We start from the raw sequence: 14,057 nt of genomic DNA, 5'->3' as shown, positions 1-14,057 counted from the left end.
GGTTAGCTGAGAGCTATCAAAAGACTCTTTTTTATCCACCTAATAGATTTGATTTGTAACGTTAAGAGCATAGGAAGTCAATTTAATCGTTACTAATTACATGCATAAGAACTAGTATAACTATATAAGGAGCTCCTTCTAGAAATTAAATGAAGGATGATAGAATCTAGATAATCAGAAATTTTACTATTGATCAATCTAGCTATCTCGTAGTTCAAAAAGCTTTATCGTTAACAAGTAACAACTTTCAAGTATTGCCCAAATAGATAAGGTTCATAACTTCATATTTTTTATTTATTTTATGTGTAAAAGAGTGACAGTCTATATTATTCTAGGGGGAGGACAAGGCTCATGACATAGGACAAGAGAAAGAAAAATATAGAAGCATATAGTATATTAGGGTCGGTCCAAATGAAAACAACGTTTAGGTATGGGGCGGCGAGGCTAAGTTAAATTAACCACAAAACTCCATTATCAACCATAATTTTAGAATTAAAAGGTCTCTGTTCCTATTGATAGCTCCACAATCATTCTTTTAAATAATCAGAATCTCAAATAAGTTCATCTTTAGTTACAGATTTGTATCAATAGTTGAAGTTGAAACCAAAATAATAATAATTTAGTTATAGTTAATTTTGTCAACAAAACAATACCTTAACTATCATATTATGACAAACACTAATTGAGATGAAAAACTCTTAGCAGTAGCTAATTCTTACTATCATCAGTTAATTATACTAATGTATATGGAAATTCTGCTTAAACAAAAAAAAAACAGTGGAACATGAATATATTAAGCAAAATCAGTTTCTATTGATTATGTAGCAATGATTAGATTGGTTTAGATTATATATCATCATGACAGCTAGCTAGGTAATTAATTAGTGAAAGAAAGTTTCCACAAAAATAATCATAATCGTCATACACACAATTCTATATTCATTTCATTGAAACGAATAATAAAAACAACCATAAGCCTACCAAAAGGAAAACATTATCGTAATATAATCAATCAATAACACGTATACAATTATTAACGTATATTGACAAGCAAAATTAATGAGAGCACTCACTATAGCTATAGTCTCTCTATATAAACAACTTTCATTCGTCTCTTCAGTCTTCACAAACACAACATATCCACAATACAAAACACAACTTTCATATATAACAAAAAAAGTTATAGAAATGGCCAAAGACGTGGAAGGACCTGAGGGATTTCAGACAAGAGACTACGAAGATCCGCCACCAACTCCGTTTTTCGATGCGGACGAGCTTACCAAGTGGTCTTTATACAGAGCCGTCATTGCCGAGTTCGTAGCCACTCTCCTCTTCTTGTACATCACCGTTTTAACTGTCATCGGTTACAAGATTCAGTCCGACACAAAAGCCGGTGGAGTTGACTGCGGCGGCGTCGGAATCCTTGGCATCGCGTGGGCTTTTGGTGGCATGATCTTCATCCTTGTCTACTGCACCGCCGGTATCTCAGGTATCATATATCGAAACCGGTCCGGTTTATTACCCGGTTCAGAAAATTTAACATTTGTGGACCTTTCAAATTTGTCCTTTGTTTTGTAATTTATTTGAAATTAACCCCAAGAACTTTGTAGGTGGTCACATAAACCCTGCGGTGACGTTTGGTTTGTTCTTAGCCCGGAAGGTATCGCTGATTAGGGCGGTGCTTTACATGGTGGCTCAGTGTTTGGGTGCTATTTGTGGAGTTGGTTTCGTCAAAGCCTTTCAAAGCTCTTACTATGATCGTTACGGTGGAGGAGCCAACTCTCTAGCAGACGGCTACAACACAGGCACCGGACTAGCCGCAGAGATCATTGGAACATTCGTTCTCGTCTACACAGTCTTCTCCGCTACTGATCCCAAACGTAACGCTAGAGACTCCCACGTTCCGGTTAGTATTTATTTCTATCAGTTATAAGATCGTTCTGGTAACATACGATAACATTAATTAATACTTAGTGTTATGAATTATGAAACGAAAGGTTTTGGCGCCACTTCCGATTGGGTTTGCGGTGTTTATGGTACATTTGGCCACTATTCCGATCACCGGAACCGGCATCAACCCGGCTAGGAGTTTCGGAGCTGCCGTAATCTATAACAAGAGCAAGCCATGGGATGACCACGTACGTTTCTATTTCTTAATTATTTAAAATTAATCAAATTATGGACTATTGTTTGATGGGAAAATAATGAACTGTTTTTTTGGTCTATCTAAATACAGTGGATATTCTGGGTGGGACCATTCATTGGAGCTGCGATAGCTGCATTTTATCACCAATTTGTCCTAAGGGCTTCAGGTTCCAAGTCACTTGGATCCTTCAGAAGTGCAGCCAACGTTTGAGTTTTTGCCACACAAAAAAAAACCTATCATAATAACAACAATTACAAAATGGTTGTGTTATTATGTATGTACAAAAATTGGCAACTTTGCTTGTAAAACTATGCACTATATTTCTTCTTGTTTTTCTGTTTTCATTGTGGTGTAATACTTTGATATGTGCCAATGCCAATGTTTGTGTACTCGGGAAAACAATTAATGAAAACCAAATTGTTTTGCCTTCTCCTCCCTCTTTTTATTTTATACAGATGATATTACCAGCTAAAAGCATATCTACATAGACTACATTAATAGTTATAATTTATAAGTTCATGTGATTTAAATTATCCTCCACTGAAGAGGATTAAGACAGAACAAAAACTTATGTGTTTGGCACTTTTTTGTCAGCTTGTCGCCATCACCTAATTAAACAACAACTAAAGCACAAGTCAATTGGTAAGATCGTCTCAAATTCAATTAATCTACACCAAAAACGAATTTTGTTGAACACTTAGTTTTGAGTTGACATTCCACTCACTAGTTTAAGCTCATAGAATTTGTAACGAGAGCTTACGCAGGAAAGCTGTTGGTTCAACAACTAATTTGCGTCACTTTACTTAAAGTATACAAACGTCATTTTCAGAAATAACAATATCAAGAAGAGCGTGAACAAAATATTAAAAACCTATAGATGGTCATACAGACAAAAACTTCGAAATTTCTTTAATCCAATGTAGATTATCCAAAAAATGTGCCTCAAGACCAAAATCAGGGTTTTACATAAATCGAAACAATAATAGGAAAACTTTAAAAATTTCGTAACAGTTTTGCAACTGCAAGAAAATACACTTTTGCGTCTTCTTCCGAAGCACCAATCTTGAATTATTAGTTTTTGGTTAGCTTTTGTTGGATATAAACCCTAAAATCCAAAAGATCTGTTTTCTCTTAATTACATCTGAAAACTCTCTTTATCTCCTTTCATCTCCATCAATCCCCAGAAATGTCTCAGCCTCTCTCCCACACATCGATAGAGTCAGATTCAGTACCGAGGAGAGATATTCACAGGGTTTCCTTTCGAAACCACGACCTGAAACAATATGATTTAAATGGTGACTGAATTAACTGGAACCACCAACCTTGCTGGTCAGCGAGGGTTTGCTTGTGGTTGGATTTGTTGCTTCTGAGCTGCTGCTGGGCTGGGTGTCAGGTCGTGTCCAGATCTTTAAATGGCCTTCTCTGCAAGCTGTTATCAATGATTCTTGGGTGAAGATCAAGCCCGAGAGGGGCTCGGTGTGAACACGGTGAGCCACTACTGGTGAGAGCTTTGGGACATCGCGCATGCACGGCGCTGGCTGAAGAGTGCCCATTGGAACAATGTTGTCCCAGTGAGCGGACTGACTCCCTGTGCTGTAAGTGGGTGATCCTCCTGGAGGTCGCCGTAGGGGAACAACAATCTCATCCATTTCTAGGTCCCATAGCAGTAACTGTGTGTCCTGTTCGGCACAAGAAAAGGGAATAAAGACATGGAATGCAAGCCAAAAGGCCCAAAACCCCAAAGATGATCATAGTATAAGTTATCAAACAATGACCACAGGGCGTGCCATTTTCTAACAAATTTCTACCCAGCAGATTAACAAATCTATACCCGTAATCTGGCAAAAGCCACATGAGGGAAGTAAGATGAAATCTTTAATTGGGAATTTCTTTTGGTCATATGGGGTGATAGCATCGTCTACATGAAATTTCCAATCAAAGATTTCATCTCACTTCTCTCACTCTTTATCGCTCCCCTACACTAGAATCATTCTACAATCTGTATCCTGTTAAACTAATAGAAATAAAGGTATTAACACTGTTCAATTCTCAGATATAGGTCAAGGTATACTCTCAACGTTAAAGCAAAAAAGTGTTTAGTATAACTGAATACCTGACCAACAGAACCAAACCGATACATGACATTCTCGCCAGACCCCTCTGAATTTGGTGACGACCAATACGAATCAAACGCCACACCACTTACCTATGAGGAAGCTTTCACATAAGTCAAGTAGTGTTTGTCTTACATACGTAATTCACTATACTCCAATTTAAGAACCTTACCCACGAATTGTGTCCCTCACCCCATGCCACAACCTTTCGATCTTCCATACTCCACACTTGAACCAAGTCATCTTCACCTCCAGTCAAAAGGTACTTTCCATCCATACTGTCAGGCCAATCGCAATGTTAGCATACATTTACAAATTAACAACGCATGCTAAAAGCAACTTGAGGGAGAAAAAATTAACACAGAATATTATTTTCCTACAAATGCAATAGGGAAGATCATTTGTCAAAGGATTTAGATCCAGTTACCTCCAAGCACAACACAATAGAGCACCATAATAACTTTTTACACCACACACTAGCTTTTGGGTTGAAAAATCAAAAATTCGAAGATAACCTGTACATGGTCAAAAGAGAAAATGAATTCTCAACTGAAAGATATATATAGAGAGAGGAAGAATTGGAGCCGGCAATAAAACAAAAACCCATCATACCATCTCTTCCAACAGTTGCCAAGTACGCTCCATCATTTGAAAATGCAATGCTATTAATCGCACCTTGCCCAATATGCCATCTCGCTACTGGATTACTCTGCAGAAATATTTGTGGGAATAAACAAATAATAGAACATGTAAGGATTGTAGCATCGCGTTGTCTGAGAAAATATTCATGTGCAGGTGTGTACAGAAAAGAAATGAGAATTCTCATCTTGCCAGAGCTACACATACAGTCCTCGAAAACAACATCGAATGAAAATTGAAAACACTACCAAAAACCTCAGGTACCTTGCTATATTTTGCTTTGTCAACTGAAAACTGTGTAGGATCCCTTATAGCAGAAAATGAAGAATCAGTTGCACCTTCTTTATTCTGCAAGTATAATAATTACTCAGGTAAATTTTTTTGACAAAATTAGGTAATGAAAAGTCAATTTCTTTTTCAATATCTGCACTTGCCTTTTCATATACGTACAGATTTCCATCGGCATGAGCAGCAACAAAGGATCCATCACCTCCAGGCACCCAAGCTATACTAGTACAGCGGCTGTTAAAAGCAACAAACTTAATCTTATTCTTGAAGTGGATAAAAAACATATAAAGTAATTTTGTTCTCGGAAAAGGAATCTCAGCCAGATTTCAGTTATCTCTTTATCCAAGAAAAAGTGTTCTCCTCTGAGACTACATCCTATCATGTAATAATAGTATAAAAGAGATCTTCTGATCCCCTAGACTAAATCGAGAGTTACCTAGAGCATATATCTAGTAAATTGACAAACGAAGATAACTGCACAAGGTTGTGTCATATGGCATAAATACAGAAGTACAAAAGACAAAAACAAGTGAGAATACTGACGATTGCTACACCAACATATGGGAACCAACAAGATTGATTATTTCAATTTCAAAAAATGTTAACAAATACTAGAACAATAAAGCAGAGAAAGAAAAAAAAAGAAAAGAAGTTTACAGAAAGAAAAAAGCTTGCCTGTTATTTACAGAACCATCTTTGTTATAATGCTGAGCACTAACAAGCTTCTTACCAACATCCTGCAACTGCTGTCTTAGTGATACGGTGTAGACTACAATAATTCACCAAACGAATAAACAACAAGACAAAGTTCCATCAAGAACATAAGTAACAAACTTAATCTCAAAGTTGAACATTACCATCCCCAGAGTTCAGCCCAATAAGTAGATCATGTCCATCCTTAGCATCTGGATGAAATGCATGGCACATAGGGTTTGAATTGCTGATATGTATAGACTTTACTGGATCCTAAATCAAATAATTTCTCATAAATGTGACAAACAACCAGCAGATCAAATCAAATCTTAAGAAAACAAAACGAGTAGAGGTAAGATTACCTTGTCCTGCGAGTTCAAGTCACTAATAAAAATAGCATCACCAACATTGAAGACTAAGTAAGTTCCTTTCCCATCGAAATTTGTATTAGTAGCTGAGGTATTAGAACTAGAAGCAGCGAATGAGGCCCCAATCCTTGAACTTGCACCCACATTTTTAGCCCCTCCATTACCTCCAACAAAACTAAGCGCACGGTTACCATTCCCACCACCCAATAACCTTGCTGTTGCTGACCGGAAACCGCTACTAGCTGTGGAACTTGACGAGGTCCCAGTTGGTGTCGATGGAGCAGGTTTATCCTTAAGGTGAGCTAGAGTAACCTGACACCAAAATTTCACAAATCCATTCTCAGAAACCACTTTCAAAACATAAAAATGAAATGTGCATTTGATATTCTTACACAAAACCTAATAGCAATTTCGTAATAGCAATCACAAGTGCAAAGAAATCAGATTGGATTAAACTTTCAATTCAAAAATAAACACCAAAGAAAACGAATCAAATCTTCACCTGAGTAACGGTTTTGCCATGAGTGTAGTGAAGAAGCCCAGAGGGATGCGTCTTCTCGTAGTGGAGCTTGTACTTTCCTTCAGGCGTCTTGAAATACGTTTTGATTCCCGGAGACTGAGGATTCGCCGCCGAAGCTGACGAAGAAGAAGGCCCAGAGATCATCCCATTCGAAGTGTTCATCATATTTGCTCACTTGCTCTTTCTCTAATTCACAAGCTACTTAGAGCATCCGATCATGTCCCTCCCAAGCTAGGGTTTACCCTTCTCCCACTACACAAAATCCAAAAATCTTCTCTTCTTCAATGCAAATTTCTCTAAACTCTGTTCATCATCGTCGCCAAAATCAAAATGGAACTTTAATACTCCTGGATTCGCCAATGGCTACTGGATCAAAAAGATTAATACAATGTGGATTCCGATTCGCTTCCTTTATTGCTTTCTTAATCATCCTCTTAACTCATCAATCAAATTGACTATTAATGGATAAAATCAAAGTCATCTCGATCAACGGTCAAGATCCCTTTAATCTCTGAGTTTCTCGAACCCTTTTGATACGTACAGCTGAGGCCCAAGTACAGTCCAAAAATATAGGCCCATTACTGAAGAACCATAGTTAATTAATAAATTGTTTAGTCGACAATAAGACAGTGAACGGGTTTTACCGGTAGCCGGTGAAGTTGGTCAGAGAAGGGATTAATGTCCCGGCAACGTCGTAACTCAACCGCTTTAATTTGATTTTTCTTAAATATAAACCGATACTCTTCATCGCTCAACCATCACCAAAAAAGAAAGCAATTTGTCTTCAAAACATATTTCTCTCTCTAAAACCTCTTTTTCATAAAAGGTTGCGTCATCTATACGAATCCATACGTCTCTTTGCTTTTCTCCGATCGGTCTTCTTTTCTCATCGCCGGAACGCTTTGGTAATGTTTCTCATTTCTCCGATCATTATTGTTGTTTCGCCGTTGAGCTGATTATTTCGTGTTGGTATGTATAAACAAGCCGATCGTTGTTTCCTTTTTTCTCTTGTGATTGTGTGATGATGGATTGTTTCTTTTTTTCGGTTTAATCCGGTTTATTCCCGGTTTTGCTGCTACATCGGTGACTTTTCCCACAATCTTCGGGTATGATCGCGATCATGTCCGTTAACCGGAGTCGGTTCTGATAATTTCAGACTTCGAATTTGTTCTCTTTCACGTAGTTGTTAGCTTTTTAAGATTCCGATACTGAGAAGAGACCAGCTCGGTGATTAGAGGAGATGTTGTAAGCTTTGTGTTTTGGTTAGCTGTTGATAATGTTGTTCAGGCTGCTACTTCAGCGATGCGGGTAAGCTAGTTTGGGATATAGTGTATTAGCATAACCTAGGCTTAGCTGGTTTGTATCCTGCAGGCTGCAGGTTTAGTGGCAATGGTGGTTTCTAGTTCTATCATACCTTTCTCCACCACGAACCTCTGGTAGTTGAGAAACTGGAGAAAAGCCTAATCAGTGATTCAAGTGTTTGGAAGATTTGAGAACTAGTACGGCTATAGTTTCAGGTCAGAATTCATCTTCCTCTTTGAGAACTTTTAGAAACTTTGAAATTATGGCATCATTCTTAAAGAAATTGCATTGATAACACATTTCAAACAGATGTTAGTTCCTCATGTTAGCCCATTAGGATTGGTGGCTGGCCTATCCTTGATGTATTCTGATTTGCGGATTGTGTTGTGGACCTTCTTGGTTGATTGGGAAAGCAAAGCGAACTTGAACTCAAGTCATCTAGAAGTTATTCTGATCCATAGGGGTAAGGAAATAACCATAACTAGTCTCTGCCATCACATGTGTACCAGAGTGTGTTTAGTCAGTTGAAGATGCTTGAGGTACGGTATCCATGAGTGGGGAACTTCAATCTTCCTAACAAACTACATCTATCATATAATGGTTTCTAGAGTGACATGCTGTCACGTACAAGCATTTGATTTGGATGCACAATGATGTGAAACATAATGCTAATTTTAAGAAAGCATCCTTTCACACAAGCCCGAATTCAGGAGTCTATTAAGGTGTGCTGGTGGGTTTGAAGACAATAAGAGCGCAGAAATAGTAAATGAGGTAGTAAGCCTTTGCAGGCTAGTACTTTTGTGGACTAAATCCGTTTATCTAAGGAAACTGTAGTGTATTCAATTTGTGGATCAGAGGAGAAGGAATAGAATTTGGTGTTCTCATTGTATTAGTGAAGTCAAGGGCCTAATTGCTTCCTGTTGGTCTACTTTAAAGGTGTGCAGAAATGATGAATCAGTGATCAATCAAGCACGACGGCTTTATCACTTGGGTAGTGTAGTGTATTCGTGGTTAGGACTTTCTAAACCTATATCCTTCTAGGATTATTTGCCTGCAGGTGCACTTTTGAGGGTTTCGGTTCAGAAAAATATTTTAAGCTTAAGTCCTGCTATTGGATTTTCCATGTAATTTTCTTGCTCATGTCATCTATGGTTGTAAGTTTAGTGAAATACATGTACAAGGCCTTTACTTGAATATAAACGAAGAAGTAGTACATTGATAGAAACTGAAAAGATGATATCAAGTGTTACCTATTTTGCATGAACTTGCTCTGATGCTCTTTTATGCGGATACAGTATATGATAATTTGCCATCGTGCCTTATTCTTTCATCCTCTTCTATTTCCTAATCAGTTTCCTATAGACTTTTCTGTAAATTCTATAGACTTTTTGAAAGTGTGTAATTTGATGAACTCCTTGTATTACTCTTCACTTTTGATGGCTCTGGTTTGGAGAGTCGAGAACCTTAGTGATACTTTAAATGCAAAGGCTTCTTAGTTTCCCAACCGTGCTTGTTTTCTGCCTCTCTTTTCTTTTGGTTTAAAAGAAGTATGTCTGTTGTTATTGACAAACTCTTCTATGTAAGTTTTTCTTATGAACTAAAAGATCTGTACTATTAAGGTTTATTTTTCATGTATAAGCATCATGAACTTTCCTGCAGCACAGAGCCTAAGTCCACAAAAACTTGTTTGCTTATGATATCATGAGATCTGAGGTATATAATATGGTAGGTACATGTTACAAAGGTAATGGTACTAGAGCTTGAAACTATGGACTGATTTCTTATATATTTACTTGGGAAATTTGGCTATCAGACTGAAAGTAAACTATGTTGGTTGGAAATTATAGATTTTTTTTTTTTCTGAGCTTGCGGATGTTTTCCTGGGATTTTGAATGGTGAGAGAAATTTTTGTGCAGGTTTAATGGGGCACAGACATTTTCTTGGTTCATCCCAGTTTTTTGATGATGAACATGATCAAGGCTGGAATCATACACACCCAGAACATCCATATTCGAGTCAAGGTAATTAGTCCTTCATTCTATAGTTCCTTAATCTGTTTTTTATTTATTGAAATTTGGTTGATGATGCATGTTTAGTTTTAGGGTAATATGTTCCATATTTCTGATTAATTATTGTCCATCCCACATTTTCTCAGCAACATCTGGGACCAGTGAGAACAGATCACATGTTTATCCAGCAGAAAACATGTTGAATGAAGGAATGCCAGTGTCTTCTCATTGGAACTCTTCTCCAGGACCAAATGCTTATACTGACTCAGGTCATAGTGTGGAGAGACCACACTACAATCCGGGGGTTTCGGGGCCGTCCCATGATCCTTCCGTGAATTCAACAGTTCCAACTTTCTCTGCTCCACATGAGAATTATGTGACATTTGCATCTTCTTCAAGCTACAACAGCCAGACATGGTCAAATGCTAGTTATGTTGATCATCAATCTATGGAAAGTGTGAGAGGAGCACAAAAGAGAAAACGACCATGTCCTTCTTCCATCTATGAAATGGGTAGTTCAAGCCAATATCACGGTGACAGAACTCCTGCAGACACTCATTTCCCCTCGGAATTGCACTTGGGAAAATCAATAACGCATGATCATGACCCTCATTACATGCCATGGCTTATGAACCCAACTTACAGAAGTAATAATCTCTCGATCAGGGGAGAGAGCTCTTCAAGGAATGTCCGGAGTCGTCCTACACTTGATTCAGAGACCAGCTTAGGTAGAAATAATTTGCCAAGAAGCTTGAGCCTTGATTCTCATTCTACACACCACCACAGTGTTGATCATTATGGCTCAGGTCAATTTCCTGGTCAGACATCTCACGGAAATAAAGACTGGAACTGTGCTAGATTGTCCCCAGTTCTTAGAGGTATGCAAAGTTCACTTTGTCTCGATATCTGAATCGTCTTTGTTTCTAATAATCACATTAATTCCCACTTTGCAGATATAAATGGCTTTAGTCCAGAGACAAATAATTTCCTTCCTGCAAGAAGTGTTGTCAACAGCTTATCTGTTAATACTTCCGGCTATCATCACCATGAGCTTACCGGAAACAGAAACCCTACAGTTTCCCACGGGGTTCCTGGAACTTCAACACTATCTACAAGCAGCAGCCGCTTCTCTCATAGGTCAACATCCACCTATAGATCTTCTTCACACGGTTCGCGATCGGGACATGTAGCATCTTCTTCTGGAGACAGGTCTCATTTGGTCACTGAGACTTATCCGTCTAGGCATTTAAGGCCACCACCACACATTTCATGGCGTAGCGGTGATCGGCCAGGGAGACGCAGAAGTTCCTATGAGAGGTTTCAGCCTCCTTTCGATGAAGTTGCTCTCCACGAACGGTTTTCATCTGAGGTATATATTTCCCTTACAGATGCATTATTTAGAGTGGAAGTCTGTCTAAATTACATTTAGTATTAAGATAAAGATCAAGCCGATATGATACAGTGCATATCGAATATTAAGATATAGATTTGCAATCTTATCATTTTCTGCTGCATGCTGAACTGTAATCTGTTATTTTTTGGGGTGTATGTAATAATAGGAATTCATGGTTGAAGATCGCCAACCACAATACTACGGATCCAGAAACATGCTTGATCACCACAGAGACATGAGGCTTGACATCGATAACATGAGCTATGAGGTTAATAGCCAAACACTTATCTTTTGAAGCCTCACATAGGCAAAACGAAAAGTTTTGGTACTGACATATATATGCAGGAACTCCTTGATCTTGGAGAAAGGATTGGGAGTGTCAACACTGGTCTATCCGACAGCGCAATCTCCAGTTGCTTGTTAGCAACAATGTATTATCCATCATATCAAACAGAGGAGCAAAGAAAATGTGCAATCTGCCTGGTAAGATTTAGTTTTTTTTTTTTTTTTCACAACCTGGTAAGATTTAGTTGTCTGAAACATTATGTGTCTATAAAGTTAGAAGTAGGCTAACTTAAGGGTGATGTGGTAATTGGTAAACAAATAGGAGGAGTACAAGGAAAAAGAAGAGTTAGGGGAAGTTAAGGGGTGTGGTCATGACTACCATGGGAGGTGCATCAAGAAATGGTTGTCTATGAAGAACTCTTGCCCTATTTGCAAATCCCCTGCTTTACCTGATGCTTCTAAGAACTCATCATAAATTATAGGTTATCTTTTATGTGTGCATGTTATATTCATTTGTCTTTCGAAAGGAAGAAAAATATGTGACAGAATATAACATTAAGTTTTCTTAGTGATTAATAGTTGTAAATAGAAGAAAGTCCAGGATCTTTCTCAAGGGTTAATATATATGTTAATTATTGGAAAAGGCTCTCTTTGGAAAATCTGGATTTGTTACAGATGCAAATAGTTACACAACACTTCACACTATATGGTATTTCATCTTCAAAGAGAAATAAGATTGACAAATAAAGAGATGATATAGTCCTTGAATTTTCCTTGTGGATGGGTGAATTCTTCACCGGTCCTGTAGGTCACATCTATCATTTTTCCAGCATTAGTGGCCCGTGATAAGATATCGCCTGATATTATCTTCCTTGACTTCAAGTACACTTCGTTCACTGACTTGGCCGTCTGGATTTAAGCCACTCATAACTTTTTCTTCTAGCAGTTTGTACCAACCCAAGAAAACTGCATGAAACAGTTACATACATTGACACCTCAACACCACCAATCTCCAAGTACTCATCGAATGTAGGCACGATGTCTCCTTGTGCCCACTCTGCATAGCTAAGGTTGGCCTTTGAGTATAGTTTGAACTGCTTAATGTTTAGGAGCATATATACAAAAAGATGTTATGTCTATGATAATCTCTTTATGTCGACCGTTATTAGTGAGGTACTAGCTAAGATACTATTACTCATCAATTACATCTTGTAGACTAGCTAAGATAGTTCTTTTTTGCTCTATTCGAAAACATCCCAAGCAAGCTTGAAAAGACGGTTTTCATCATATAATCTGGTAGTATGTATATGCCATTTGGATCCCATCTACGCATACATAGAATCAGCTTTAATATTATCATAGGTATGTATTACTCTTGAAAACACACAAAATATCAGATAGCAATTTACCTTTCAACGCAATGAACAAGAGTTGAAACTTCAGAAATAAAAAAAGGAAACCAATGTTTAAAATGTATTTGCTTGTGTACAAACAAACAAAAATAAGATATATATTATAAATTCATAAAGACAAATATAGCCATACAGATTAAGATTTTTTTTTTTGTCGGCATACAGATTTAAAGATACTTACGAATGTACGACACACTCCAAATTAAATATAATAAAAGTTTTTATGAAACGGATAAGGCCCTTTTAGAGATAGTTATAAGGTCAACTCAAATAAGTCACATTCATATTTCGAAGAAATATAAACCAACTTAAAAAAATATATTATACTTACAATTATAGAGCAATAATGCAATTACATGTTAACACAGCCCATATTTTATTGACTTTTTTAGAACGAAACGATAGGAATTTTCAGAATTATTTCCGACACGCTTGCTTTCAAGTCCAGCATTTCGCGGGAAGAAGCAAAAGGTGGGTCAATATTTTTGGATGCCAGAATCCAGATCCAAATTAATCCACATGTATCCGTAGATTTTAAGGGATACTATAACATGTTTTTTTCTTTCTTTCTTTAGTAATAGTATTTGTTTTCCGTTTACACTAAAGATATTTAGTATTGTTATTTTTTGTTTAATTGGTTAGTTCATTTCACACACAAACATAGCTTTACGATTTTCTTCAGAGGCCGTTTCACTATTCCAAGTAAATCAACAATTCATTATAACAAAATTGTGTTTTAGTCCCAAAGTATTAGAGAATAGGGACTTTACATGGCTATAAATGACGTCATCAGTGGATAATATGTAGCTATGCATCTAAATCTGTAGTCACGTCGTAGCTAATGACTACAAAACTTCCGTAGCCATTTCTTCTCCAGTGTGCCTACTG

The 14,057-nt window shown here is 37.4% G+C and overlaps 4 protein-coding genes and 1 non-coding gene across 23 annotated transcripts; 2 read left to right on the top strand and 3 right to left on the bottom strand.

The window, feature by feature from the left end:
- The first annotated feature begins 957 nt into the window (after positions 1-957).
- Positions 958-2,612, top strand: PIP2B (plasma membrane intrinsic protein 2). 2 transcript variants are annotated; one of them, NM_001336641.1, is made up of 4 exons: positions 958-1,489; positions 1,611-1,906; positions 1,998-2,138; positions 2,237-2,612. In NM_001336641.1, exons 1-4 carry the CDS (start codon positions 1,060-1,062, stop codon positions 2,354-2,356), a joined length of 987 nt encoding a protein of 328 aa, NP_001323849.1. In that variant the 5' UTR covers positions 958-1,059; the 3' UTR covers positions 2,357-2,612. The 2 variants fall into 2 exon arrangements, with proteins under 2 accessions (NP_001323849.1, NP_181254.1); NM_129273.5 differs by having other exon boundaries at positions 1,064-1,489; positions 2,237-2,578.
- A 433-nt stretch (positions 2,613-3,045) lies between these two features.
- Positions 3,046-7,283, bottom strand: AT2G37160 (Transducin/WD40 repeat-like superfamily protein). Of its 4 annotated transcripts, none has more exons than NM_129272.5 (11): positions 6,751-7,283; positions 6,243-6,560; positions 6,045-6,153; positions 5,863-5,956; positions 5,334-5,421; positions 5,164-5,247; positions 4,873-4,969; positions 4,688-4,775; positions 4,433-4,538; positions 4,260-4,352; positions 3,046-3,825 (listed from the first exon to the last, which is right to left on the bottom strand). In NM_129272.5, exons 1-11 carry the CDS (start codon positions 6,931-6,933, stop codon positions 3,451-3,453), a joined length of 1,635 nt encoding a protein of 544 aa, NP_181253.2. In that variant the 5' UTR covers positions 6,934-7,283; the 3' UTR covers positions 3,046-3,450. The 4 variants fall into 4 exon arrangements, with proteins under 4 accessions (NP_181253.2, NP_001324461.1, NP_001031501.2 ...); NM_001336640.1 differs by having other exon boundaries at positions 3,046-4,160; positions 4,260-4,347; positions 4,428-4,538; positions 6,243-6,647; positions 6,751-7,152; NM_001036424.2 differs by having other exon boundaries at positions 4,260-4,347; positions 4,428-4,538; positions 6,243-6,647; positions 6,751-7,152.
- Positions 3,998-4,110, bottom strand: MIR1886. Its single transcript, NR_140420.1, has one exon. It is a non-coding gene; the product is annotated as a microRNA ath-MIR1886 precursor (primary transcript).
- A 109-nt stretch (positions 7,284-7,392) lies between the features above and the next one.
- Positions 7,393-12,838, top strand: AT2G37150 (RING/U-box superfamily protein; the record flags this gene model as incomplete). 15 transcript variants are annotated; one of them, NM_001336631.1, is made up of 8 exons in its annotated part: positions 7,393-8,076; positions 8,140-9,814; positions 9,987-10,091; positions 10,226-10,957; positions 11,033-11,448; positions 11,639-11,740; positions 11,818-11,955; positions 12,080-12,400. In NM_001336631.1, 7 exons carry the CDS (start codon positions 9,772-9,774, stop codon positions 12,230-12,232), a joined length of 1,689 nt encoding a protein of 562 aa, NP_001324235.1. In that variant the 3' UTR covers positions 12,233-12,400. The 15 variants fall into 15 exon arrangements, with proteins under 15 accessions (NP_001324235.1, NP_001324234.1, NP_001324236.1 ...); NM_001336632.1 differs by having other exon boundaries at positions 7,393-8,285; positions 8,380-9,814; NM_201889.2 differs by having other exon boundaries at positions 7,412-8,076; positions 8,140-8,285; positions 12,080-12,440.
- Positions 12,465-13,117, bottom strand: AT2G37140 (Terpenoid synthases superfamily protein; the record flags this gene model as incomplete). The annotated part of the gene is made up of 2 exons (NM_129270.2): positions 12,465-12,854; positions 12,998-13,117. 2 exons carry the CDS (start codon positions 13,115-13,117, stop codon positions 12,651-12,653), a joined length of 324 nt encoding a protein of 107 aa, NP_181251.1. The 3' UTR covers positions 12,465-12,650.
- Between the last annotated feature and the right edge of the window lie 940 nt (positions 13,118-14,057).

The sequence above is a fragment of the Arabidopsis thaliana genome, chromosome 2, assembly GCF_000001735.4.
Source record: "Arabidopsis thaliana chromosome 2, partial sequence".
NCBI classification, from domain to species: Eukaryota; Viridiplantae; Streptophyta; class Magnoliopsida; order Brassicales; family Brassicaceae; genus Arabidopsis; species Arabidopsis thaliana.
Note: the sequence above shows the minus strand (reverse complement) of the source record. Positions and strands in the feature narration are given on the sequence as shown.

What these genes read in the sequence shown, in the direction of transcription:
- PIP2B (NM_001336641.1), top strand. Translation starts at nt 1,060, where the DNA reads ATGAGAGCACTCACTATAGCTATAGTCTCTCTATATAAACAACTTTCA. An exon ending in CTGCACCGCCGGTATCTCAG is followed by an intron (nt 1,490 to 1,610) that starts GTATCATATATC and finishes AGAACTTTGTAG; the next exon opens with GTGGTCACATAAACCCTGCG. An exon ending in CTAGAGACTCCCACGTTCCG is followed by an intron (nt 1,907 to 1,997) that starts GTTAGTATTTAT and finishes ATGAAACGAAAG; the next exon opens with GTTTTGGCGCCACTTCCGAT.
- AT2G37160 (NM_001036424.2), bottom strand. Translation starts at nt 6,933, where the DNA reads ATGATGAACACTTCGAATGGGATGATCTCTGGGCCTTCTTCTTCGTCA. An exon ending in ATGGCAAAACCGTTACTCAG is followed by an intron (nt 6,648 to 6,750) that starts GTGAAGATTTGA and finishes AATTGCTATTAG; the next exon opens with GTTTTGTGTAAGAATATCAA. An exon ending in GGCAACTGTTGGAAGAGATG is followed by an intron (nt 4,776 to 4,872) that starts GTATGATGGGTT and finishes GACCATGTACAG; the next exon opens with GTTATCTTCGAATTTTTGAT.